Source organism: Littorina saxatilis, linkage group LG2, assembly GCF_037325665.1.
Source record: "Littorina saxatilis isolate snail1 linkage group LG2, US_GU_Lsax_2.0, whole genome shotgun sequence".
In the NCBI taxonomy this organism is placed as follows: Eukaryota; Metazoa; Mollusca; class Gastropoda; order Littorinimorpha; family Littorinidae; genus Littorina; species Littorina saxatilis.
The window spans coordinates 28,986,817-29,013,567 of record NC_090246.1 but is presented as its reverse complement, the minus strand read 5'-3'; the positions used below and the strand labels follow the sequence as shown (position 1 = coordinate 29,013,567).

Genomic DNA, 26,751 nt, shown 5'->3' with positions numbered 1-26,751 from the left:
CTATCTGTCCCTCTGTGTTTGTATGCATTTGCTTCAGCTGTTCTGAAGTCTAGCCTTTTTACAGATGTATTTAATTTTCTTTCACAGGACTCTGAACTGTTTTTCACTGTATGTTCTGCATGTCTGGGAAAGTACACTGAATCCACTGTAGTTCTTACATGTATTTTTTCAGATTTAACAACAAAAAATTGTTTTGAGATGGACCAAGTACTTTAATTCTAAAACAATTTTTGACCCAAGAGTTATGAAACACACAAAAATAACTTGTAACACCAGTGCCTCGCCTCCCTTTAAGAGGGGTGTTTCACTGTAGTCTTACCATATCCCTCATCAGTGTCTATGTCATCATCATCATATTAATTGATTTGTTGTGTTTCATTTGATTCTTTTGTTTTCTCTTTTGTAGTCTCTGCGTATCATGGGCATGATGTCAGGACTGAACTTTGTGGCGTGGCTTGTGGTCACGGTGTTGATCATGGCGCTGGTGTCAGCCATCATCACCATCATCTTTAAGTATGCCAACATCTTCCACTACAGCAACATGCTCATCATCTTCCTCTTCCTCCTCGACTTTTGCCTCAGCACCACCATGATGTGGTGAGTGACAACAAGAAGAACAAGAACAAATACTTTATTGTCTGTTTTTAACGAACAGATATTTGCCTGTCTGTCTGTCTGTCTATTTGGTGGTTTTTTTCCCAGTCTAAGCAACTATTTGGGACATGATGTGGTGATTCGCTAAGATGATATTTGCCTTTAACAATTGTCATTGCAGCCAAAAACATGGTTGTCACACAGTACACACACCACAACGATGAGTAGAATATGCTTTCCTCAATTTAAGACTTCCTCCCTTTTAAGACCTTGTTTTCTTAGACTTCTTTATCTCTGTAAACTAACCCCCATGTTAAGACTCCCTCCTTTTTAAGAGATGATTTACCCCCCGCGGGTTAGGGGGAAGAATTTACCCGATGCTCCCCAGCATGTCGTAAGAGGCGACTAACGGATTCTGTTTCTCCTTTTACCCTTGTTAAGTGTTTCTTGTATAGAATATAGTCAATTTTTGTAAAGATTTTAGTCAAGCAGTATGTAAGAAATGTTAAGTCCTTTGTACTGGAAACTTGCATTCTCCCAGTAAGGTCATATATTGTACTACGTTGCAAGCCCCTGGAGCAAATTTTTGATAAGTGCTTTTGTGAACAAGAAACAATTGACAAGTGGCTCTATCCCATCTTCCCCCTTTCTCCGTCGCGATATAACCTTCGTGGTTGAAAACGACGTTAAACACCAAATAAAGAAAGAGATGATTTTCCAAGATTTTCGAGGTCTTAGAATGGGGGTTCCACTGTACTCTGTTTTTCTGTGGACAGCTACTTGGTCAGCTCGTTCTTCAGTCGTGTGACACTGGCCATCCTGACCGTGCTCATCATCTACTTCATCTCCTTCCTGCCCTACGTCATTCTAGTCGCCGCGGAGGTTCAGCTGAACATGTGGCAGAAGACTCTGGCTGTGAGTGTGTCTGCCAGTAGTAGTAGACTTTTTTTGTTGAGAGATAATTTGAGTGTGCTTTGTTAAATCTTTGATCAAAAATGTCGTGTTAGTTCCCCTGAATGCGGCATATGACTGCCTGAATGTCGGGGTAAAAGCAGTCATACGCGTAAAAGATCATGGGAGTTTCAACCCATCAACAAAGAAGTTCTGTAAATCAGTGTGACAAAAATGAAGTGAAACATTGCATTATCTTTGAAAAGCGCAAAGAACATGCAGAAGAAATAAAAAGTAAAAAATAGATAAATGAATAAAGATGCAGAAATGACTGAATAAATCTGTACCGGTTTGATTTGGAGTGCCGGCTGATGATAGAAGTAGATTGTCAAAGAAAATCGTTTTTTTTCTCATGCTCTACTTCCTATTTTGAGCTGGAAAATGCTTATTTTTCGAGTGAACTTTTTTTCTTTCCAGTGCCTGTCATCTACCACGGCCTTCAGTTATGGTGCCATCTTCATCACTCGCTTCGAGGAGGAGATGGTTGGAATACAGTGGGACACCATGAACAGGAATGTTGGAGACTCCGTGGATTTCGCCTGGATGTGTTACATGATGCTCATTGACAGTGCCATCTATTTCATCCTGGGGTGGTACATCCGCAATGTCAAACCAGGTTTGTGAACCTTGTGGATCAGACACGAGTTTTCGTTGTTTATATACAGAATACAGATTATTTTATTGCCCAAGTTTGGGAATTCTTTCTGACAGATGCTGTTTTCACTCCATTCACTCTAGCCAAGCACACCCAACATACACAGCTGTAAAATAAATAAATAAATTATTTAGGTTTTTCTGTAAATTTCAAAGTTCCAGTTGAAAGGTTTTAGAGTTTTTGTTCGAAAGAATCAGCACTAACACTTAGGTATAAGCCACAGCTTTGCTCACTACAGTTGAACCCCCCTTTCACAACCTTCAAAAATCTGAGACAACCAGGTCTTGAAAGAGAGGGAGTCTTGAGATAGAAGTAAATTTAAAACTGCAAGTACAGCAGCAAGAAGACCAGCTGGAGTTGTACACTATATCCACCTTGTGTACAGTGAACTTTTAAGACTATTTTGGATGCGCACACCCAAAAACGTCACGTTGATAGTCGTCGTCGGCTTCTGTGGCGCACCCGCCAACCACCAACCCAGGCGGGTTATCCAGATCCAGATCCAGATACAGAGGTTATCAACAGACGGTCCCAGAAAGGAGGGTCTTGAAAAGAAGGAAGTCTTAAATTGGGAGGTCTTAAAAAGGGGGTTCGACTGTATTATTAAATTTAAATAAAAATTGAGAATTAAGAATCCTGCAGAGTTTCCAAGAGCAATTGCTACGCCAAGCTAAAAATTGCTACACTCAAACGAATAATCACAAGCATGCAACAGTCCTGGTACTCAGTTTTTCTTCCCACTCCATTTAGCGCTCACAAAATGGATCATAAAATCTAAATTGCTACGCTTGAGGCTTCACAAGGGTTGGCAGGTCTGATCCAGCGACGGATGAATATTCCAATAGAAAAAGCAGTTTTGGCTTATTCTGATCTTGAATTGCAGGCAAGTATGGAGTGAAGCAGCCATGGTATTTCCCAGTTACTCCGTCCTACTGGTGTTCATGTCTGTCGTCATCCACCAAGATGCTGCCACCTCCCAGCAACAACGTGGCAACTGGTACGTACAAGTTCTTCTCCTTCTTCTTCTTTTGCGTTCATGGGCTGAAATTCTGACGTATACTACTGTTTTTGGTACGAGTGCGTTTTTACGTATATGACCGTTTTTACCCCGCCATTTCGGCAGCCATACGCCACTTTTGGAGAATACAAGTTCATAATGTATGCCTTTCTCTCATCTGAAACAAAGTTGTTTGTGTGCTTAGCATTACCAATTCTTTTTCATTTTCTTGGCTTGTGTTGATCGTCAGCAGATCATTGAAGCTAATGTACGAAGAAATGTTAAGGAGTCAACTGGTATTACTGCACGGCTCTCTGAGGCTTAATGATAAGGAATCTAATTTTCAGTTTGTTGTTTTTTCGCAGCAAATTATTTCAGCTACATAGCAAATACACAGATGTTCACAAACATCAAACTCCTACCATGTTTTCGCAAGTATACTCATTTATTTGCTTTCAGGTCTGAACGAGCCTGCTCCCAGTGACCTTGACATTGGTATCAGCGTGAGAGGGCTACGAAAGTCGTTCAAGGGCAAAGAGGATGTGGTGCATGGTTTGAATGTGGATGTCTACAACGACCAGATCACCACACTTCTGGGACACAACGGAGCTGCCAAGACAACCACACTGTAAGATTCCTTGTTATTTGTCCCTTTTTGACTCACATGGAAGCAAAAGTGAGTCTATGTACTCACCCGAGTCGTCCGTCCGTCCGTCTGTCCGGACGTCCGGAAAACTTTAACGTTGGATATTTCTTGGACACTATTCAGTCTATCAGTACCAAATTTGGCAAGATGGTGTATGATGACAAGGCCCCAAAAAACATACATAGCATCTTGACCTTGCTTCAAGGTCAAGGTCGCAGGGGCCATAAATGTTGCCTAAAAAACAGCTATTTTTCACATTTTTCCCATTTTCTCTGAAGTTTTTGAGATTCAATACCTCACCTATATATGATATATAGGGCAAAGTAAGCCCCATCTTTTGATACCAGTTTGGTTTACCTTGCTTCAAGGTCAAGGTCACAGGAGCTCTTCAAAGTTGGATTGTATACATATTTTGAAGTGACCTTGACCCTGAACTATGGAAGATAACTGTTTCAAACTTAAAAATTATGTGGGGCACATGTTATGCTTTCATCATGAGACACATTTGGTCACATATGATCAAGGTCAAGGTCACTTTGACCCTTATGAAATGTGACCAAAATAAGGTAGTGAACCACTAAAAGTGACCATATCTCATGGTAGAAAGAGCCAATAAGCACCATTGTACTTCCTATGTCTTGAATTAACAGCTTTGTGTTGCATGACCTTGGATGACCTTGACCTTGGGTCAAGGTCACATGTATTTTGGTAGGAAAAATGTGTAAAGCATGTGAGTCGTATGGGCTTTGCCCTTCTTGTTTAGGATTTTTTTAAGAGAGATATTACTTGCTAATCGTATATTTTCTTTCTTGGCAATATTTTTAAGAGAGATATTCGTTAACTTTGCACAAAGTAATATCACTTTTAGGAAAGATTTTAAGAGGAAACCTTTGCCTGGACTGCAGTCAATGTTCTTGTGTTTGTGGTCCTAAACTTTTTTTTTATAGAAATTCCAGCTTGGACATTGGCAATCAGCAGCATGAAAATTCTGGTTGTTACTCCTTGACAGTTTCTCTGAAATTGCTTCTGAAAATCAGCTGATTGGCAGAAAGAAATGTTCATGTAGACTCGATGCTGATACTGTTTTATTTGTATCAAATAAAGTTGACATTGTCTAAGAAGCAAAGGGACTTGAGCGCTTTAAATAAAGAACACAGCAGTGAGTGAGTGTTATGCGGAAACCCCCCGCGGGTTAGGGGGAAGAATTTACCCGATGCTCCCCAGCATGTCGTAAGAGGCGACTAACGGATTCTGTTTCTCCTTTTACCCTTGTTAAGTGCTTCTTGTATAGAGTATGGTCAATGTTTGTAAAGATTTTAGTCAAGCAGTGTGTAAGAGATGTTGGGTCCTTTGTACTGGAAACTTGCATTCTTCCAGTAAGGTCATATATTGTGCTACGTTGCAGGCCCCTGGAGCAATTTTTTGATAAGTGCTTTTGTGAACAAGAAACAATTAACAAGTGGCTCTATCCCATCCCCCCCTTTTCCCCGTCGCGATATAACCTTGAACGGTTGAAAACGACGTTAAACACCAAATAAAGAAAGAAAGTTATGCGGAACCAGTCTCCTGGCACCAGAGTGGATAAAAAAACATTGAAAGAACAGACGACTAAAAAAACAAGGGCTTTACAGCAGCCTGGATGACCCTTGGCATACTGCCACCTTCATCACAATGACTGGAGTATCCATCGGACAAACGAGAAAATAAAAATAAAAGAAGATCCTCAAAACTGTTTATTGTTGTAATGATTCTTGAAGTTAAACATTTTTACAATTTTATTTTGATGCGATGAAGAATTTTCCTGGCCTACAGGCACAGTGTAACGCCTCTTAAGGACTAGCCTGTAGAATATGATGTCAAAATGGAAAAAATATAAAATAAAGAAAAATAATGGGCTAGGACCAAGCAAAGATCCTACAAACCTACCCTACCGAGGGAAAGGTGAGATTGAGTTATGATTAAGAGATAGGTATAAAATAATGTTATTATTTGTTTGACAGCAACATGATGGTGGGTGTGCTAAGCCCTAGTGCTGGTGTGGTGCTGGTGGAGGGCAAGAAGTCTCACGGCAAAACTGGACTGCTGGGCATCTGTCCTCAGCACAACACCATTTTTGAGTAGTAAGTGTCTTTGTCATGTTTGTACAGCAGAAGGGGGAGGATAGAGTTTTGCCCTGGAATCATATGCGGAAGTCTTTGTCATGTTTGTACAGCAGAAGGGGGAGGATAGAGTTTTGCCCTGGAATCATATGCGGAAGTTTTTGTCATGTTTGCACAGTAGAGGGGGGAGGATAGAGTTTTGCCCTAGAATCCTATGCGGAAGGTCGCGGGTTTGAATCCCGGCCGTGCCTGGTGGGTTAAGGGTGGAGAGTTTTTAGATCTCCCAGGTCAACTTATGTGCAGATCTGCTTTATAGTGCTTTATCCCCCTTCATGTGATCATGCAAGCACAAGACCAAGTGCGCACAGAAAAGATCCTGTAATCCATGTCAGAGTTCGGTGGGTTATAGAAACACAAACATACTCAGCAATGCTTCCCCCGAAAGCGGTGTATGGCTGCCTGAATGGCGGGGTAAAAACGGTCATACACATAAAACCCCACTCGTGTAAAAATATGAGTGAACGTGGGAGTGTCAGCCCATGAACGAAGAAGAAGAAGCCTTGGAATAGAGGAGGGAATGGCTTGTAAGAGAGAGAAAAAAAGAGACTATGTTGTGGGTTTTTTCAAAGTTTTCTTCATGCACATTATTTTTAATATTTTGTCATGAAGTGCACAGATATCAAGGGCATGATTTATATGACAGAGTCAAAACAATGTTCTATATAACAAGTAGGTAACCATAGTAATTACTTTTCAACAAGTGTATTATATGGTTCCCATTTCTGGGTGAATTTTACATGATTTGTTTCAGTATATTGGACATGCTTATCTACTTTGTATGTGTAAAATAACCATGGTGTGGTAAATCATATGAAGATATTTAAATGTATTGCATATTGGCTTACAGCAGTCTTTTACAAGAAGGATTGTAAGCTTTGGAGGCCTCATAGAGGTGTATGAAATGTCGTTTGAATTTCAGTTTTTGTTTTAATGTGATGTGTTTTCTGTATTTGCTTGTATTGGTAACATATTTTTATCTTTTTTTTCTAACAGCATGACAGTTTGGGAACACATGGAATTTTATGCTGGAGTCAAGGGTCATCTTTCTCAACTAGAAAGTCTGAGAGAGATTCGCAAGTGAGTGAACAAGCTTCCTTTCTTTCTCTTTTCTGTAATGTCTTGTGCTTCTATGACATCTAGAATGTACAATCAAGATGTAGCTTGAGGTTTGTGGTATACAGTGGTACCTGTGGTGAGAGGACAAGAGTTCTTAAACATTGCAGGTGGCCTTTCATGGCAGGTATACATGTAGTTTTGTTTTGTTAATGGACAACGGACAAGAGAAGGCGTCCTCTCATCATAGGAGCCTAACATCACAGGTACCACTGTAGCTGTGATAAAGTTGGTTTTCTTGGCTATTTGGTTTGTCTGCTTCCGTTACATGTGTGAGTTTGGCCTTGTACCCAAATAACATGTGCTTTTATTGTCTGTTCAAGGTCTTAATCAGTCCAACATATGGTGTATGCATACTTTCAGACTTCTACACGATGTTGACCTGCTTCACATGAAGGATGTACCAGCAATGGATCTGTCCGGCGGCATGCAGCGACGTCTGTGTGTGGCCTTAGCCTTCGTTGGTGGTTCAAGGACAGTAGTACTGGATGAACCCACCAGTGGTGTTGACCCCCATGCTCGCAGAAACATTTGGAACCTCATCATGAAGAACAGGCCAGGTGCGTTGATAGGGTTTGCCAAGTTTTGTGCTGGAATGCTGTGAAGTCTGCCACAGGTGGTTTTGATGAGGGGGTAGTTTAATTTCACACACTGTACTACAGGGGTCGACACTAACTTATTTGGCATGGGGCCACACTGGCCCCAGAGATGGAAATTGCTGGGGCGGAAAACAAAAATCTGGGGCCCACTCTCAGTATTCAAGTGCGGCAATGCATTGTCTGTTTTTCTTCATCGTACTGAAGCCAGGGAAATTCTTTCAACCATTTGACATTGAAATTACGACAGCGTTTTGCGCTTTTGGCTGCATCAGTCTCCATTTTTCGTTTCTCTCCACCCTGTTCTTCATCTTCATTTCCATGTCTTTTTACACCAGGGATGTGTCGCCACATTTTGCGTTTGGCATTTGAAGGCGATACTTATCTCTCACGCTAAAGAGCGCAATCTAGGAGTTATTTCCCTTGCGGCATTGTCCTTCGACGATTTCAATGGGTTTTTTTTCCTTGACTGCGGCATTGATCGTAACGCAAATTTCAGTGACGACTTTGACTGGCAATTTTTAGTGATTGGCTCTGGCATTAGAATTTTCGGTTTGTCATTGTTGGAATTTATCCTGGGGCGGAGTGGGCCCCAAGCTTCGGCAATGTTTGGGGCGGAACACAAAACTCTGGGGCGTTCCGCCCCCCGCCCCCGCTAGTGTCGATCCCTGTACTATGTTTCACATATGCCAAGATTCAAAGGGTTCCTCAGGTGCCAGTGTGCGTTTTATGAAAGGGAGTTGGAAGGCTGGTGAAGCAGGGGAAGGGGGACTCAAATTGCGCTTTGTAACATCTTCAAGTCAAATTGTCAAAACACCAGTAATAATTGATTGATGTGTTTGCTGTGAAATCGGTCTGAGAGGACATTTGATAAGCTTAGTTTTGACAGGGATTTCATGCAGTCGTCATTGCAGAATCTGCTCAGGAAACAGACACAACCAATATTTTTTATTTTGTTATAAAATAAAAATTAAAAAGATAATTGTGTACCCACTATCTTTCCCTCTCAGAGCTAGCCATTCTTTATTTATTTTCCATCTAACGATACCTACATCATTACCTTCCTCTGACTTTTCCAGGCCGCACGATTCTGATGTCCACCCACCACCTTGACGAAGCCGACATGCTGAGTGACCGCATCCTGATCATGCACACTGGGCGCCTGCTGACCATTGGCTCTCCAGCATTCCTGAAAGACCAGCTGGGTGGCGGGTACAAGCTGACACTCAACACCAGTCCTGCCGTGGAAGTCAGCAATGAGGTAAGTGTGAGTTGAAAGGAAACTCATGATAAAAAAAGCCTTTAGTCGCTACACAGCTAGCTACAGTGGAACCCCTTTTTAAGACCTTTAAGAAATCTGAGAAATTAGGTCTTGAAAAGGAGGGAGTCTTAAAACGGGGGTAAATTTACAGAGGTTATGAACAGAAAATTTGAAAAGCTAAGGTCTTAAGAAAGGGGAAGTCTTAAATTGAGTGTTTTAAAAGTTTTTGTTTGTTTGTTTGCTTAACGCCCAGCCGACCACGAAGGGCCATATCAGGGCAGTGCTGCTTTGACATATAACGTGCGCCACACACAAGACAGAAGTCGCAGCACAGGCTTCATATGTCTCACCCAGTCACATTATTCTGACACCGGTGTCACGAACTGAAACCTCTGCTGAACAATCCTTCTCATTGCGGTCAATGCGCATGCGCCAATCTTGGACTTAAAAAATGCGACCCTTTGACCGAACGAACCATGGGTTAGGGTTAAGGTTAGGGTTAGGGTTAGGATTAGGGTTGGGATTAGGGTTAGGGAAAGGGTTAGGGTTAGGGTTAGGTTGTTCACGACCTGATTAATCTCCCCATGTTAGCGCATGCGCATTGACCGCAATGAGAAGGATTGTTCAGGCAGAGTTTTCAGTTCGTGACACCGGACCAACCAGTAAAAGGGGGGTTCCAGTGTACACTGTTTGTTGTCTTTGTATGGGGGTGTTTGTAAACATGTACACTTTCATACACACTGTTTGTTGTCTTTGTATGGGGGTGTTTGTAAACATGTACACTTTCATACACACTGTCCTTTCATCTATATGGCTATTTTCTTTGTCCATTCAATTCTTAAACTTAACAATGTGATTGCTGACTATAGCAATATATTATTTATTTCCAGTTTGAGGCATCATCATCATCGGGCAGTGCCTCTTCAGAGGAAAGTGAGTATGGTACTTCTTGGTTCTTCACCACCAGAACAAGGGCATCCATTAGTCCCTTGCTTTGGAATTTTTCTTGCCGCAAATATGTTGGGAATTTCTTTCTCAGGGTGAATGTTTCAAAACATTCAATATGAAAAGATTTCTGTTCCACTTTCAGCGTATGAATTACCTTTTTAATGGATCATTATTCCAACAAGGCAATGGTGTTTTTAGTGCAGTGACATAAAAGCAATTTAGCAATGATATGCAGCGATACCTAGCTGTGATGAAAGGACACCCTTGGGAACAAAAGTGCCCACACATTGCAAGTGACCTGTCATGACAGGTACATGTTGGTAAAGACAATATAAATAAGAGCAACAGAAGGTGACCGTTCATGGGAGGTATCCTCTCATCAGAGGGGCCTCAAATGGCAGGTACCATTGAGGTCACAAACATACATTTCTACTTTTGTGCCATTCGCAGTGACCAGTGACCATGCCAACGTGTTGCGATTCGTCCAGGCCAAAATGCCGGCTGCCATGTTTGTGGAATCTGTGGGCACTGATCTCACGATCCGTCTGCCTCACCAAGGAGACAACAGTGCTGCCCTCTACGAGTTCTTCTGCCACCTTGACAACCAGTCCTCTGACCTTGGAGTGCTAAGTTACGGCATTTCTAACACAACTTTGGAGGAAGTCTTCCTCAAGGTATGTTTACCATTTTTTCCTTAGGGTGTTTCTATTTTGGAAACTGCGGGAGCTTGCTGAATGACCTCCTAGATCTGAACCAGATAACTGCATGTTTGTAAAAGTTGTAGAAAGCAGCTGTGTCAGTACAACTTATGTATCCATTGCAATTGCATTGTGTGATTTTGGATGGTTTGTATGCCAATATTTAAGTAAGAAAATGGTGACAAGAAATAATAGCTGTGGGTTTACACTACCCACTACAGATTTATTATAGAATTGAAGAAAACAAAAATTGCAGTATACCGGAAAGGTGATCAAGGTTGTGTGTGCATTGAAGAAAGAACGTTATGACATTTTTTTGACATACTGTTTATTATTCTAATGAAAAAGAAGATCAAAATTATTTCGACAAGCAAATTCTTTTCCAGTTGACGTCAGATGCAAATGTCCAAGCCCTTGACAGCAGCAGCCGGGCTCGCAGCTCTACCACTTCCACTGACTCTGAATCCGTCTCCATCGCCAGCGACAACACCATCCTGAAACCGCATGGCGCCAGCCGACCAAAACCCTCCGTCAAGGGAGCGTCTCTGGGATTCCAGCAACTTGGAGCGCTCTTGGTGAAACGCGTGCATCACTACCGCCGCAACTGGCGTATGGCTTTCTCCACACTGATCCTGCCGCTGATCGCTTTCCTGTTTGCCATGGGATTCTCCACTCTACGACCTGTTCAAGACGATATGCAGAACCTGCTCATGTCTCCCGCGTTGTACTCTAGTGTTGCGACTGAGAGCTATGCTTTCTTCCAGTGAGTATCTTGCAGCTTTGGTTCAAATTTAACTTTGTTTTTGTGTGTGGTTTTTGCTTAAATTTGACGGACTAGGAAGGTTGACTGCGACATGTTTTCAGCTCCTTGCTATGAAAGATTGGTACTTACTGGCATAGAGCCAGTGAGGTAAGAGGTCCATTTTTCTGCCTATGAATTGGAGGTTGTGGCTCTGAAGACAATGTATGTGTGATGATGATGATAATGATAATGATGGTGACAACAATGATGATGATGATGATGACTTGTTTAACCCTTAAACTAATTCTGTCTATCATAAAAGATGGTTAGGAGTTTTTAACTGTTCTTTCATATAGAAGCCAGGAGAAATTACAAACTTTATCTTGTTTACGAATATTTTAATTTGTCACTGCAGAGACAACCGAGGCGGTTCAGCAGCCAAACATTTTGAGAGCATGCTGATGGCAGACAGCCCAGGCATCGGAACAACATGCATGGGTGACTACAACCCAGGGTAAGCTTACGCACAATGTTTGTGTAACTCTCAGCGTAGAGGCTATGAAGTCTATAAGGTATGAATGAGTTATTTTCTTGTGTTTCTTTGTTCATATGAAGAACAGTGGAGAGTGCAGCTCCGGGGCATGTTTTTTGCTTTTGCATTGTTTTGGTTGTTAGTTTATTACAGAAAAGAATTCAGTACCCGACTGACACCCACCCCCTCCCCCCACCCCCATCCCCTCCCCGAACCAGAAATACTTGTGATTTTACACTATAAAGTTTGTAAACAATATTAATGATCTATGGTTATTGATAGTGTATTTCTTCTTTTTTGTAAAGTCTGTTTTATTTCTTGATTTTCTTGTTCATTTATAGTGAAGGTTTCTCATGTGTCACCCCCGGCCAAATGCATGCATCAACGAAGATGGAACAGTCATGTCATTGCAATGACTATGCCTACGAATGCACTGAAGGTTCCCAGGCTGAAGGTGTGATGCAGAAGGAGTCCATCCCAGACGTCATCTTGCAAAACCTTGGTCTCCACGACGCTGACAAGTACCTGGTCACATCTTACTTCCAGTACATCGCGCAGAGGTGTGTTACTGGAGAAACTGTTGATTTCAGCCTTGGTTAGGCCTAAAAAAAAATAGGTGTGGTTACGGTAACCCGACCTACCCTATTTTTAGGGGCCATTTTTATTACATTTGTCACACACACACACACACACACACACACACAAACGAGTGCAGAAAACGCAATGAAAGCGAAAGCGCTCGAGTCGCACACTTATTTCCCTGTCAAGTAGGTTTAATTTGTACACATTAAAAAAAAAAGTTTAAAAAAAAAAGTGATTGCCTACCTTAATTCCTACCCTATTTTTTTGGTTATGTTACCTTAAGCACACCTTTTTTTTGGGGGGGGCCTTACAGTGGAACCCCATTTCAGACATGTCCCCCGGCCGCCCCACATGTCTCCCGCCAGCCCCATTTTAAGACCTCCCCTCTATTAAGACATTATGCTTTCAGACTTCTGTTCACCATTTCTGTAAATTTACCTCTATTTTAAAACTCCCTCCCTTCCAAGACCTGACTGATTCTTGATTTGAAAAAGAAGCGCTGTGGTAATCAAAAGTGCTCCTGAAGATGAATCGGAAGTAAATGAGGAAAAATATTGAAGACATGAAAACAGAAGATTTATCAAAGCAGAGTGATGATTATAAGTACCATTATTGTCTGCTTCATGGTGTCGGCTAGTTTCAATTACATTTTTTTTTAATAGATTTAATCCTTTTCTATCCAGTAGTCCCAAACACATTTTTTCTTTCAATGCAGATACGGTGGTATGAGTCTGGAACCTCCCTCCGTGAGCGGCAACATCAGTACGCCCATGGCCAAAGTGTGGTTCAACAACAGAGGCTACCACGCCATTCCTTCCTACTTCAACGCTCTCTCCAACAACCTGCTGAGGTCTGCTGTCGATCCTGCTGATGCTTCCAACTATGGTGAGCTTGCCACTTTTAAGTCTCTTGTAATTTTGAATTATGTGGATATCTTTCACGTCGTGAAGTTCGTATTGATGACTGTGAGTCTACAGATGTATGTGATGGCCTGGTTTCTTTTTACATTTAGTCAAGTTTTGACTAAATGTTTTAACATAGAGGGGGAATGGAGACGAGGGTCGTGGTGTATGTGTGTGTGCGTAGAGCGATTCAGAGTAAACTACTGGACCGATCTTAATGAAATTTTACATGAGAGTTCCTGGGTATGATATCCCCAGACGTTGTTTTCATTTTTTTGACTCACATGCGAAGCAAAAGTGAGTCTATGTACTCACCCGAGTCGTCCGTCCGTCCGTCCCGCCGTCCGTCCGTCTGTCCGGAAAACTTTAACGTTGGATATTTCTTGGACACTATTAAGTCTATCAACACCTGATGTGGCCTGATGGTGTATGGTTACAAGATCTCAAAAAACATGTGCGGCAACTTGACCTCACTTCAAGTTCAAGGTCACAGGGGCCGTAATTGTTGTCTTAAAAGCGACCATTTTTCACATTTTCGCATTTTTTTCTGAAGTTATCGAGAATGGCAACCTTAGCTATGTATGCTATACAGGGCAATGTAAGCCCTATCTTTGGACACCAGTTTGGTTGACCTTGCTTCAAGGTCAAGGTCGCAAGGGTCCTTTAAATTTGGATTGTATACATAGTTTGAAGTGACCTTGACCTTGAACTATGGAAGGTAACTCTTCCAAATCTACATATGTGTGAGGGAAATACATTATACTTACAAAAGTGAGTCTATATACTCACCGACATCGTCCGCCTGTCCTTCCGGGCGTCCGGGCGTCCGTCCCCCCCGTCCGTCTGTGAAACCTTTAACATTGTATATTTCTTGGACACTATTAAGTCTATCAACACCAATTGTGGCCTGATGGTGTATGGTTACAAGATCTTCAGAAACATGTTTGGCAACTTGACCTCACTTCAAGGTCAAGGTCACAGGGTCCTTCAAAGTTGAAATGTATATATTTTGAAGTGACCTTGACCTTGAACTATTGAAAATAACTCTTCCAAAACTACATATGTGTGAGGGAAATACATTAGATCTTCAGAAACATGTTTGGCAACTTGACCTCACTTCAAGGTCAAGGTCACTAAAATTATTCTGAAAGAAAGATCAAGGTCTGTTCAGCATGTGAGTCGTGAGGGCTTTGCCCTTCTTGTTGATAAATGTCTTTGATGACGTCATATCCGGCTTTTTGTAAAAGTTGAGGCGGCACTGTCACACCCTCATTTTTCAATCAAATTGATTGAAATTTGTGTAAAACAATCTTTGACGAAGGCCGGACTTTGGTATTGCATTTCAGCTTGGAGGCTTAGAAATTAATTAATGACTTTGGTCATTAAAAATCTGAATATTATAAAAACAAATTTCATAAAACGATCCAATATTACGTTCATGTTATTTTTCATCATGTTCTGATTCCAAAATCATACAATTATGTTATATTCGGATTAAAAACAAGCTCTGAAAATTAAAAATATAAAAATTATGATTAAAATTAGATTTCCGAAATCGATTTAAAAACAATTTCATCTTATCCCTTGTCGGTTCCTGATTCCAAAAACATATAAATATATGTTTGGATTAAAAACACGCTCAGAAAGTTAAAACGAAGAGAGGTACAGAAAAGCGTGCTATGCAGCACAGCGCAACCACTGCCGCGCCAAACAGGCTCGTCAATTTCACTGCCTTTTGCACGAGCGGCGGACTACGGTCATTGTGAAAAAAATGCAGTGCGTTCAGTTTCATTCTGTGAGTTCCACAGCTTGACTAAAATAATGTAGTAATTTCACCTTACGCGACTTGTTTTAAAAATGTTTTAAACTGATTGCTGTACTTACTAATCACCAATGCATGCACGCACGCATGCACACACGAACGCATGCACTCACACACGCACGAATGCACGCACACACGCACACACGCACACACACACACACACACACACACACACACACACACTAAAATAATTTACATGTTCGTATCCATATTGTGATTAGGTTAATGGAATCCTGTGTAGAACAAATTGTACATCTTTTACTGTTAAAAAAACCCACCTGTTTTTTGTGAGTTTAAGCTACATGTTATTTAGCAATTGCTCTTGCTTATCTTCTTTCATTTTAGTACAGTGATTAATGCCTGCTAATTATTTTGGCAGGTATCACATTGTACAACCACCCACTGATGTTGAACAAAGAACAGCTGTCCAGAGAAAGCATGTGAGTATTCCAAGGTTTACTGCTGAATACATTTTGTGACTGTTTTGGAATCAGAAATTTGTTCGCTTTAGGCATGACAGAAATTTCACGATAAATAAGATCATGTGATTCCACTGTGTCTTCTTAACCTCATATACCTTACTTTCAGGACTATAAGGCGCAATTTTTTTTCCTAGACTTTAACCCCTGCGTCCTATTGATCGGTAAGGCTAAAAAAGAGTACACATGTACCCACATCTCTATTCAAAGAAACGTAATACTCCCTCTCTAGTGATATGCATGTTTCTGCTACTACAGTATAACCCTATCAAAGTGTCTTCTAAGACATCAAAGGCATAGGTCTCATAGTTGAAACTTGGTCATTAACCATATGCATTAACCCGGGGTCAGAAGGTCTGTGTCTGTAAACTTACGCAGGCAGCTGGTCTCTGCTGCAAAGTATGGGTAATTGACTTGAGGTCACAAGGCTAACCAGCTACTACAATGCAGTGGCTTTGATCTCACTGCACATGGGGAGAAAACATATTTCCACTCTGTATTCTTCCTTTGACTTGCGGCCAATACACCGGAAGTGCCTATTGTGTGGATTTTTCTAATTTTAATCTTAAAAGTGGGTGTTGCGCATTTTACAACAAAGTGCCTTGTAGTCCAACAAATATGGCACATGTATAATGAAATCTGTTGACTATTGTTTTTTTACCATCATGCTAGTTACACATAAATCATCTTTGTATTGCAGTGAGTCTGGTGCCTCGGATGTGGGCATCGCCATGGTGGTGCTGCTGGCTCTCAGCTTTATCCCCAGTGCCTTCATGGTGTTCCTCACCAACGAGAGGATCTCCCAGGAACAACACATGCAGTCCATTAGCGGTGTGGGCACCGTGCTCTACTGGTTTGCTTCATACATCTGGGACATGGTGTGTACTGGTTTTGCTCTTTAAAGGAGAACTTGCTTTAAGTAAACCCTTTAATACTCCTTTGCTTAAGGTAGACACCTTTAACACAAACATTGCTTTAGGTGAACTCCTTTAATAAGAAAATTGCTTATTGTGAACTCCTTTAATAAAACACTCCTTGATGTGAACTCATTTGATACAAACACTGCTTAACGATAGACACCTTTGGGAGAAATGCTGGTCAGGGGAAACTCCCCGTAAAATTGCCCAAAACACACGCCTAAGATCAGTTCTTGGCGTGTTTCTGTGCAGTCATTTTTATCTCTTTATCTTAAGCATTTTGTTACCCCCCGCGGGTTAGGGGGAAGAATTTACCCGATGCTCCCCAGCATGTCGTAAGAGGCGACTAACGGATTCTGTTTCTCCTTTTACCCTTGTTAAGTGTTTCTTGTATAGAATATAGTCAATTTTTGTAACAATTTTAGTCAAGCAGTATGTAAGAAATGTTAAAGGCCCAGTGCAGCTCACAGCCTTCGTTTTGCGTTTTTGTTGCAGCTGAGTGCATTTACAGTTCAAAAATCCTCCTATGGTAATAAAACAAACCCAAAACTACCCAACGACGACATCTGTGAAGCTCGACAGTTTCTTGTTCACGCGAGTGCATAAATTAACCTAGTTATTACGTGGTGTTTGGTCGGAGTTCGATTCAATTGAGTGATTCCGGCCTCCATTTTGTTTTACACAAACTCATGATGACGTCTGACATAGTTTGCTTAGTGACGTGTCTTTTTGTGCATGATGTGGTGATCTACCTGATCTAAATTTAGATCCAAAAATAGGTCAAGACCAGCCGGGTCCGAGTACGAAATTAATTCGTAAAAAATTCGCAGTTCTTGACTCTTTGGGTGCAAGTCAATGAAACTTGGTAGTTCTTCTAACGGATAGCTGCCTGAGGTATGACTAAAAGCCCCAGGGGCTCCGTGCACCTGGATTTGACAAGTTCAGTACCTTTAAGTCCTTTGTACTGGAAACTTGCATTCTCCCAGTAAGGTATTGTACTACGTTGCAAGCCCCTGGAGCAAATTTTTGATTAGTGCTTTTGTGAACAAGAAACAATTGACAAGTGGCTCTATCCCCTCTCCCCCCTTTCCCCGTCATGATATAACCTTCGTGGTTGAAAACGACGTCAAACACCAAATAAAGAAAAAAAGAAAGCATTTTGTTTAGGAAATGATGCTAATAATGTTTCATTACAATAGATGTAAGAGAAATATCACTCTGTTTCAGTTTGTGTACTGCATTGCCCTTGGCGTTATGGTGATCATTGTGGTCATCTTCAAGACGGACGGATTTTATGACCGTGAGAACCTGGGTGCATTTACACTTCTCGTCTTCCTTTACGGGTAAGTGTGTGCATCGGTAGCTGAGATTGCATGTCAGTTTTCTTTCTGAAACAAGCTGACACACTCTTACATGAAAGGAAAAGAATTTGAAGAAATGTACAGTTTAGGCATTATAACACACAAACTCAATACTGAGATGCCAGGTCATGTGACATATGAGCGCAGACACATAGAAAGACAACCAAAGGCAGTAAAAGAGAGAGATCGAGAGAGAGTGTGTGTGTGTTTTTGTGTGTGTTTGTGTGTGTGTGTGTAAGTGAAGGGGGAGTGTGTGTGTGTGTGTGCTTGTGTGTGTGTGTGCTTGTGTGTGTGTGTAAGTGAAGGGGGAGTGTGTGTGTGCTTGTGTGTGTGTGTGTGCTTGTGTGTGTGTGTGTAAGTGAAGGGGGAGGGTGTGTGTGAAAGAGAGGAATGCACAACATAATTCTGTTGTCCCAAGTTTAAATTTACTGAAAGAAGATGATTCCTTGTTGACAGCAATGAAACTGCTGTATCATTTCATCCTCAAATGAATGGAAGCTGCACAGATAGAAAGTAATGTGTTGCTCCATTTCCAGGTGGGCAGTGATCCCCCTGATGTACAGTACCCTGCGGATCTTCAAGAGCGGCTCCTCCGCCTACCTGACCCTCTTCTGTTTGAACATGCTCGTCGGTCTCATCACCACCATCGTCCTCTTCGTCTTCTCCCTTCTCTACAGCACTGATGTGAGTAGTTAGCATTTAGAGTTTCACAGGCCCTGTGCCAGGGTAGTTTAGACTTGCTCATTCTGTGAGTAGTTAGCACCTAGAGTTTCACGGTCCAGGGTAGTTTAGACTTGCCTGCCGTTGGTCACAGCCGTTTTTTTGTGTGTGTCTATTGTTGGTGTCGTCCACGTGTTTGTTATTTTGCGTGTCTGTACGTGTGCTTGACGAAGCATGGTAGTTTGTTGTGCAAACGTTTTTGTGTGTATTATTTTTATATTTGTTTCTTACTTTTTGGATGCACGGAGGTCGCAAGATCTGAGTAACGCTCACCTGTATTTTCAACCAACATAGAATAGTTTTAGCTGGCATGTGCTGAGCGGCTATGACGTTGCCCTTTTTCGCATTTCTGAACAGGCGACTCTGTTTGGGCTTATCATGATGCGTGCAATCCATGTTTTCAGCTATAAGGCGTATTTTGGGTGTATTTATTTCGGTATGTTGCCTTTATCTTTTTGCCATAATGTTTTCAAACCTGTTAGATCAGCGTTGTTTTTGAGTGTGTCTAAATATTAGTTTTGAATAGTTTTTGGTTTTAAGCCTCATTTACATATTAAGCCGATGACGAAGGTAGCGGCCTCTTTTACGTTAGTACGTCTCTGGGTCTGGATAAAAGAGGTCGGTTTTTTTTGTTAGTAGTAAGCCCGTTGTTTTCTTTTACTTGTGTTCTCCAAGGATTTGTGTGTTTCATGAGGAACAGTTCCCGGTTGACGGCGCAAAGGTAAAATATTGTTTTTTGTTAGTTAAGACTTGTTGTTTTCTAAAGTTTGTCTTTCTTGGTTTGTTTCAGTCAATAGAGTTTTAGTGCGTAATATTTTGGCAGGTGTTGTTATTTTTTCTTCTTTGAAGGTTAACAGTTTAGGAAGGTATCGTTTATGTTTTTGTGGTAATTGTAGTCGTGTGTACACGTTTTAGATGAGATTGTTATTGTCGCAGTCGTATGTTTCTTTGCTTAACAATTTTGGAGATTACGGCGTTTTAGGAATTAAGGGTTGTTGGCCATTTTGTATGGTATTAAATATGTGTAGATGATTTTTATGGTTTCAGGTGCATGTTAGTTGAATTGGGGTTTATGTATTCTGTCGCAGGGTTTAATTGATACGGTATTATTGTAAGTGTTGATATTATATTATGTGACTTATATATTGTAGATTGTATTAGTTGTTTATTAGTTGTTGTGTTGGATTGCGTCATTAAGACACTTCCTCTCCGCAGCCATGCTTGTATCTGAAGGAAGCTATGATTAAAAGGCTCTCAACAAATCCAGCTATCTACATGTTACCTTGCAAGAATGAGAACCTTACATGGTGTCAGAAGTGACCAGAATCCACGAACTCTACATCGTGCAGCTCATTTTCAACCAAGTAGGTAGAATCTTTGCAAAGAACTGAAACAATCGAATCGACACGCTGTTCGTTCGATTCGTTATTTCCGTCCCCGACACATACGCAAGCTGTGTGGGAGTGGACACGTCGTTGACAACATTTGAAGTCAAGTGTGTGGCGCAGTGGTTAAGATTTAGATCTGAATCTGAGTCATGGAATACTTACGAAAGCCGGACCCACTATCATTTGACGGCAACGTTGCCGAAAACTGGAGACATTTTCAAACTGAATTTGACATCTATATCGAGGCAGCGCATGGCAATACAAACGATTGCACTAGATCATACATACTGTTGAATCTTGCAGGGAGAGAAGCTATTGAAAAAGCAAAGACCCTCACGTATGCGCCTGAGGTGACGAATAACGATGGGGACGTCATTCAGGCTGCCGAGAATCCAGAGAGTGTGGCAGTGCTGAAAGCGAAGTTCCGCGAACTTTGTGATCCATTGACTAATGTCATAATTGAACGACACAGGTTCAACACCAGATTTCAAGGAGAATCTGAGCCTGTACAGAGCTTCATCACATCACTGAAGATCATGGCTTAAACCTGTGAATTCGCAGCTTTGAAGGACTCTCTCATTCGTGATAGAATTGTCGGTGGATTGAGATCAGACTCTCTGAGAAAACAGCTGTTGAAAGAGAAAGACTTGACACTTTACAAGGCAGTCCAGATGTGCTACATCCACGACAGTGCAGAGAAACACAGAACGCAGATGTCACAGAGCCATGAGGTGAATGCTGTCACTCACAAATCTCAACCATCGCAGAACAACTCAAGGCCATGTTTGTACTGCGGCCGCAGCCATGCACAAAATAAAGAACTTTGCCCCGCACTTGGAAAAAAGTGCTCGGCCTGTTCCAAGATGAACCACTTTGCGCAAGTTTGTACCGTACTTTCCGGATGACAAGGCGCTTAATTATACAAGACGCACCCCCTTCTTTTTAAAAAAAAATGTAATCCAGTCACCCATTGGACGCAGGGGGCCGATAGGGCGCACCAAAATGACCCAGTTTTTGCCATGAGAGATGGTTCCCCTGTCATATTTGAGAGAAGAAACACTTCCTGCACCGGGGTCAGTGACCGACTTTAACTGAGTGAAAATATGTGTGCTCTGCCAGATCAAAGGCATTGTGATAGCTGGGTGGCCTTGTTTATAGACACGACTTTCTTCCCAGGGGTCAATGACCCAGTTTTTGCCATGAGAGGTGGTTCCCCTGTCATATCTGAGAGAGGAAACACTTCCTGCACCGGGGTCAGTGACCGGTCAGTGACCGAGTTTAAGAGAGTGGAAATCTGTGTGTGCGGCCAGATCAAAGGCAGGGCAGTACCTAGTAGCTGAAACATGCCTTATCACAAGTTGTTTGACTGGTACTCAAGCGGTCTCTTTGATTTTTTTCGTATTTCATACACGGATTAGGCGCTTCGTTATACAAGACACAGGGGTCGAACTCGAGGAAAAAAGTCGCGCCTTATGACCCGGAAAGTACGGTAAGTCAAGTCGGACTCAAAGGCGACAAGCAAGTCAGAACGTGAATGTTGTTGATGACGAGGAAGATGCTACTGAAGATTGGGAGGTCCACGCCGTCATGCAGACACAGCATCAAAATGAAATACACTGCACAGCAACCATAAATGCATGTAACATTAGACTGAAAATTGACACCGGAGCAAAATGCAACGTCCTTCCGCTGTCACATTTTCAGAAAGTGAAAGCGACTGAAAAGATCAACAAGTCAAAAGCGGTGAACCTTGTGGCTTATGGTGGCGATCGTTTCTCCACTCTGGGCACCGTTGATCTTCACTGCAGGATCGGCGATATGATGCAGATGATCACGTTTCAAGTCATTGATCGACTGGCCACCCCCATCCTTGATTTAAATGATGCCCTCCGCCAACAGCTCATTGAGCTTGACAAATCAGTGTACGAGCTCAAGAACGAGGACGAAACTCAGCTTCATGCACAGATTACTACAGAGTTTCGGGACCTGTTTGATGACGACAAGCTAGGGACACTTCCACCCAAGTACGTCATGAGAGTAGACCCCACCGTCGCTCCTGTAGTCAAACCAGCACGCAAGATTTCTCAGGCCATGGAGACGAAGGTCAAAGAAGAGCTGGAAAACATGATCATGAAAGGCGTCATAGTGTGCGAAACTGAGCCCACAGAATGGGTTTCGCAAATGGTTGCCACAAAGAAAAAAAATGGTGACGTCCGAATTTGCTTGGATCCCAGAGACCTCAATAAATCTCTTCAACGACCACACTATCCCATGCGTACAGCAGACGACGTAGCATCACGCATCGGCAACGCAAAAGTCTTCTCAACCCTAGACGCAAAGGCTGGATTTTGGCAAATCCGGATGAACAAACATTCCTCACTGCGAACCACATTCAGCACTCCCTTTGGGAGGTACAGGTTCCTTCGCATGCCTTTTGGCATCAACACAGCCTCAGAAGTCTTTCAGCAGGCTATGGAAAGACTGTTTGAGGGCTACCCATGCGCAATCATCGTCGACGATATTCTGATTTGGGGCTCAACCATGGAGGAACATGATGCAAACCTGAGAAAGATTCTGGAGAGAGCGCGTCAGATCGGACTGAAGTTGAACCTCAGCAAATGCAAGTTTCGAGCAAAGAGCGTGTCTTTTGTTGGACACAGATTCACCGAGGATGGTCTGAAGCCTGACACTGAAAAAACTGATGCTATCCGGAACATGCCGCCACCGGAGAACCAAGCTGCGCTTCAACGTTTCCTCGGCATGACGAACTATTTGAGCAAGTTCATCAAGGACTACAGCGAGAAGACATCCATATTGCGCGAACTTCTGCACAATGACGTTGTGTGGAACTGGACTGAAATGCACCAGCAGGCGTTTGACCGACTGAAAGAGGACCTTGCGAATCCTCCAGTGCTGAAATTCTTTGACCCTGCAAAGCCTGTGGTTTTGTCTGTGGATGCTTCCAAAAGCGGACTTGGTGCAGCATGTCTCCAGAACGAGTCCCCTGTTGCTTTCGCTTCACGAGCTCTTTCAGATGCCGAAACCAGATACGCACAGATTGAAAAGGAGCTCCTGGCTGCAGTCTTTGCTTGCAAGAAATTCCATGATTTTATCTACGGTCGGCAAGTGACCATAGAGACTGACCACAAGCCTCTGATCAACATCGTAAAGAAGCCTCTGAATGATGCCCCAGCTCGTCTACAGAGAATGCTCCAGCAGTTCCAGCGATACCACCTGTAGTTCGTCTACAAGAAGGGGAAAGAACTGTTCTTGGCTGACACGCTATCCAGAGCTCACCCTGAAGGACCGGCCGAAGGAGCAGAATTTGAGCATGACGTCATGACCGTGCTATCCATCTCGCCGTCCAGAATGACGGAGTTGCAACAAGAAACACTGGCTGACGTGACCATGCAGAAACTAGCAAAGTTCATCACAGAAGGTTGGCCTGCACACGAGCGTAGTGTGCCGCCCGAGCTCAAACCTTACTTTTCTTTCCGCGACGAATTGGTGATTGAAAATTACATCATCTTGAAAGGACAGCGGGCAGTGGTTCCGCCAACGCTACGGTCAACATATGTTGCTGTCCTACACAAAGGCCACATGGGAGTTGAGCGCACCAGAAAACTCGCTAGTGACATCGTCTTCTGGCCAAGAATGCGCCAAGACATTGAGCACGCTGTCTCACAATGCTCCGCCTGTAACAGCAACAAAGCCCACCTGCAGAAACAACCTCTCATCAACCATCCTGCTCCTGAGCTTCCATGGTCAACCGTTGCTGCCGACCTGTTTGACTGGAACAACCACCAGTACCTAGTTGTCGTTGACTCGTACTCTGGATGGTTTGAATTGATTCTTTGCCTGACAGCACTTCACGCTCAGTCATTGGCAAAATGAAACGCCTCTTCGCGACTCACGGCATCCCAGAAAAACTCATGACCGACAATGGCAGTCAGTTCGTCAGTCATGAATTTGAACAATTCGCAAAAGAATGGAACTTCGTACACACCACCAGCAGCCCTTACTACCCAAAGTCCAATGGCCTGGCTGAAAACGCTGTCAAACAGGCCAAGCAGTTGCTAAACAAAAGCAAGAAAGATGGTTCCGACATGATGCTAGGTCTTCTGAACTTGCGCAACACCCCAAGAGACGCCATGGGGTCACCGGCACAGCGCCTACTATCCCGACGCAATCGCACCACCCTGCCAACCTCAACAAAGCTCTTGAGACCCAAGCCCTTGAACACCACCTCCGTCTCAAAGCAGCTAGCTATCCGCCCGTCAGCAGCAGAAATGTCATCACGACAAGTCAGCAAAAGACCAAAGACCACTGAGACCCAGTGAAGTGGTGCGCATGCAAACTAAAAAAGGATTTCAGAAGCTTGCTGTTGTGAAGTCCGCCCGCGGCAGCCCTCGGTCATATGTCGTCACATCCGACGGCGCAGACTATGTCCGCAACAGACAACATCTCCTGCCTGTCCGTGAACCCAGACCGCAGTGGACCATCTCTAACGACAGCGCTTCGAACAATGAACAGAGGCAGCTAGACTCATGTCCTCTGCCACAGGCAACTCTTCGGCACTCAGTTACTGTTCATCCCACAGCAACTAACCCAACCCCTCCCATGCCACAAGTGCCCAGGAGAATCTCTACCACCCCACTTCGCCCCGTGTCACCCACAACCCTCTCTTCCAAATCTCTGTCACCTCCACATCCTGCGCCACCAGCATTGCCAGCCAGCCCTGATCTGATGCCTCCTTCAGTACCCAGTCAGCCCAAGGTCCAGTTCGAGGATACTCTCACACAACCCACGGTGACGCGCTGTGGAAGAGTTGTGAAGCCAAATCCAAAATATTTTGACACTTGATCACATTGACACTGACCGATGTTGGCAACTATGCAGTCAGAATCTGTATTCCAACACAGAAACTAACAATCAAGACAGTGTGAAGTCATTGCAAAATCAAAATCGTTCAGGAAGAAAAGGAAAAAACAGTTGACAATTTACTTGTTTTCTTTGTTTTTCTCAGAACCGTTTAGTTATTTTCTTTCATTCAGGAAGAAAGGAAAGAGACAGTTGACAATTTACTTGTTTTCTTTGTTTTTCTCAGAACCGTTTAGTTATTTTCTTTCATTCAGGAAGAAAGGAAAGAGACAGTTGACAATTTACTTGTTTTCTTTGTTTTAATATTTTATTATACCTTGCATGAAGAGCAGAAATTAATAACTTTATGTTTGAGTTTAGAGTTTCATGCTACTTTTGTTTTAGCATTGCTTTGTTTTGTTACATCTCCATTTAGAAGGGAGATGTAGATTGTATTAGTTGTTTATTAGTTGTTGTGTTGGGTTGCGTCATTAAGACACTTCCTCTCCGGAGCCATGCTTGTATCTGAAGGAAACTATGATTGAAAGGCTCTCAACAAATCCAGCTATCTGCATGTTACCTTGCAAGAATGAGAACCTTACATATATGTTTGTGTTTATTTGCAGTATTTTAACAAGTTCGAGTTCGAGTTCGATTACAAATACGAATTGAACTATTACAAGAAATGGTGGCTGGATAGCTAGTTAAAATAAATAACCAGTAAATTTTCTTGTTTTTTCGCGTTATTTTCTTTGTACCTCCTGCAAGCGAGTGGGTTCTGTCTTCCTTAAACTGCATGTGCACTCACATTCTGTGAGTAGTTAGCATTTAGAGGTTCACAGTCCAGGGTAGTTTAGACTTGCTCATTCTGTGAGTAGTTAGCATTTAGAGGTTCACAGTTCAGGGTTGTTTAAACTTGCTCATTCTGTGAGTAGTTAGCACCTAGAGTTTCACAGTGCATGGTAGTTTAGACTTGCTCATTTTGTGAGTAGTTTCACAGTCCAGGGTAGTTTAGACTTGCTCATTCTGTGAGTAGTTAGCACCTAGTTTCACAGTCCAGGGTACTGTACACTTGCTCATTCTGTGAGTAGTTAGCAACTAGAGTTTGACAGTGCAGGGTAGTTTAGTCTTGCTCATTCTGTGAGTAGTTAGCAACTGGAGTTTCACAGGCCAGGGTCCTGTAGACTTGCTCATTCTAAGATGAGATGAGTAACCTCAGACAGTTTAAGTTACTGTGCTGCGTGTATTCTATAATGAAAAATTTGACAATGGGTTCGTCAAAGCAATATACAATGTTTAGAAATAACTCGGTCAGGTATGGGTTGTGAAGAGTGAAGATCCTTGCTTCTAATGAGACAAATAATCCAAACATGCTTCTTGTCCAACGTGTTTCAGACACATGCACTCCTCGCTAGTTAAATTGGCCCATGGATTGCTTGCCTCACTAAAAGCAAGGGTATTTACTCTTTCACAACCAACACAAACCCAACAGAATTCGTCTATTAAGATCTGAGATGACAGCCATCTTGAATGGGATTTTGGTTTTGACTTTGAGAAGAGAACTTGTTAAGTAAAGTCTCATATTGTGAAAGCCAGTAGAATCCCCCATGCTTTTATCAAAAGTGTTTGTGATGTGCTCTGAGAGTAGCAGAGTGTGTAGAAGTATTTACCCCCTTTTGAGACCCCCCAATTTAAGACCCCTCCACAGGAGTTGGAGAAAACGACAACATTTATCACCAGTGCTGGACTGATTGTGTAACCTCTGCGAACGCCAAGAAGAAGAAGAAGACCCCTCCATTTTAAGATCCAGTTTGTGCAGACTTTCTGT

At 42.5% G+C, this 26,751-nt stretch overlaps 1 protein-coding gene across 6 annotated transcripts in view; it reads left to right on the top strand.

Moving 5' to 3' along the window:
* Positions 1-26,751, top strand: part of LOC138958697 (uncharacterized) — a 189,207-nt gene that overhangs the window by 143,678 nt on the left and 18,778 nt on the right. For 4 of the 6 annotated variants that reach the window (XM_070329921.1, XM_070329924.1, XM_070329920.1 and 1 more), the window contains exons 83-102: positions 407-597; positions 1,371-1,509; positions 1,963-2,161; positions 3,084-3,197; positions 3,657-3,825; positions 5,844-5,963; positions 6,996-7,079; positions 7,479-7,675; positions 8,791-8,972; positions 9,863-9,905; positions 10,371-10,594; positions 11,005-11,381; positions 11,776-11,874; positions 12,234-12,452; positions 13,190-13,359; positions 15,578-15,638; positions 16,378-16,555; positions 17,822-17,937; positions 18,492-18,639; positions 19,376-19,396. In XM_070329921.1, coding sequence (XP_070186022.1) covers positions 407-597; positions 1,371-1,509; positions 1,963-2,161; positions 3,084-3,197; positions 3,657-3,825; positions 5,844-5,963; positions 6,996-7,079; positions 7,479-7,675; positions 8,791-8,972; positions 9,863-9,905; positions 10,371-10,594; positions 11,005-11,381; positions 11,776-11,874; positions 12,234-12,452; positions 13,190-13,359; positions 15,578-15,638; positions 16,378-16,555; positions 17,822-17,937; positions 18,492-18,639; positions 19,376-19,396 — 3,051 coding nt within the window. Of the gene's footprint in view, positions 1-406; positions 598-1,370; positions 1,510-1,962; positions 2,162-3,083; positions 3,198-3,656; positions 3,826-5,843; positions 5,964-6,995; positions 7,080-7,478; positions 7,676-8,790; positions 8,973-9,862; positions 9,906-10,370; positions 10,595-11,004; positions 11,382-11,775; positions 11,875-12,233; positions 12,453-13,189; positions 13,360-15,577; positions 15,639-16,377; positions 16,556-17,821; positions 17,938-18,491; positions 18,640-19,350; positions 19,397-26,751 lie in introns of all 6 variants that reach the window. The other 2 variants (XM_070329926.1, XM_070329923.1) reach the window with 2 other exon arrangements.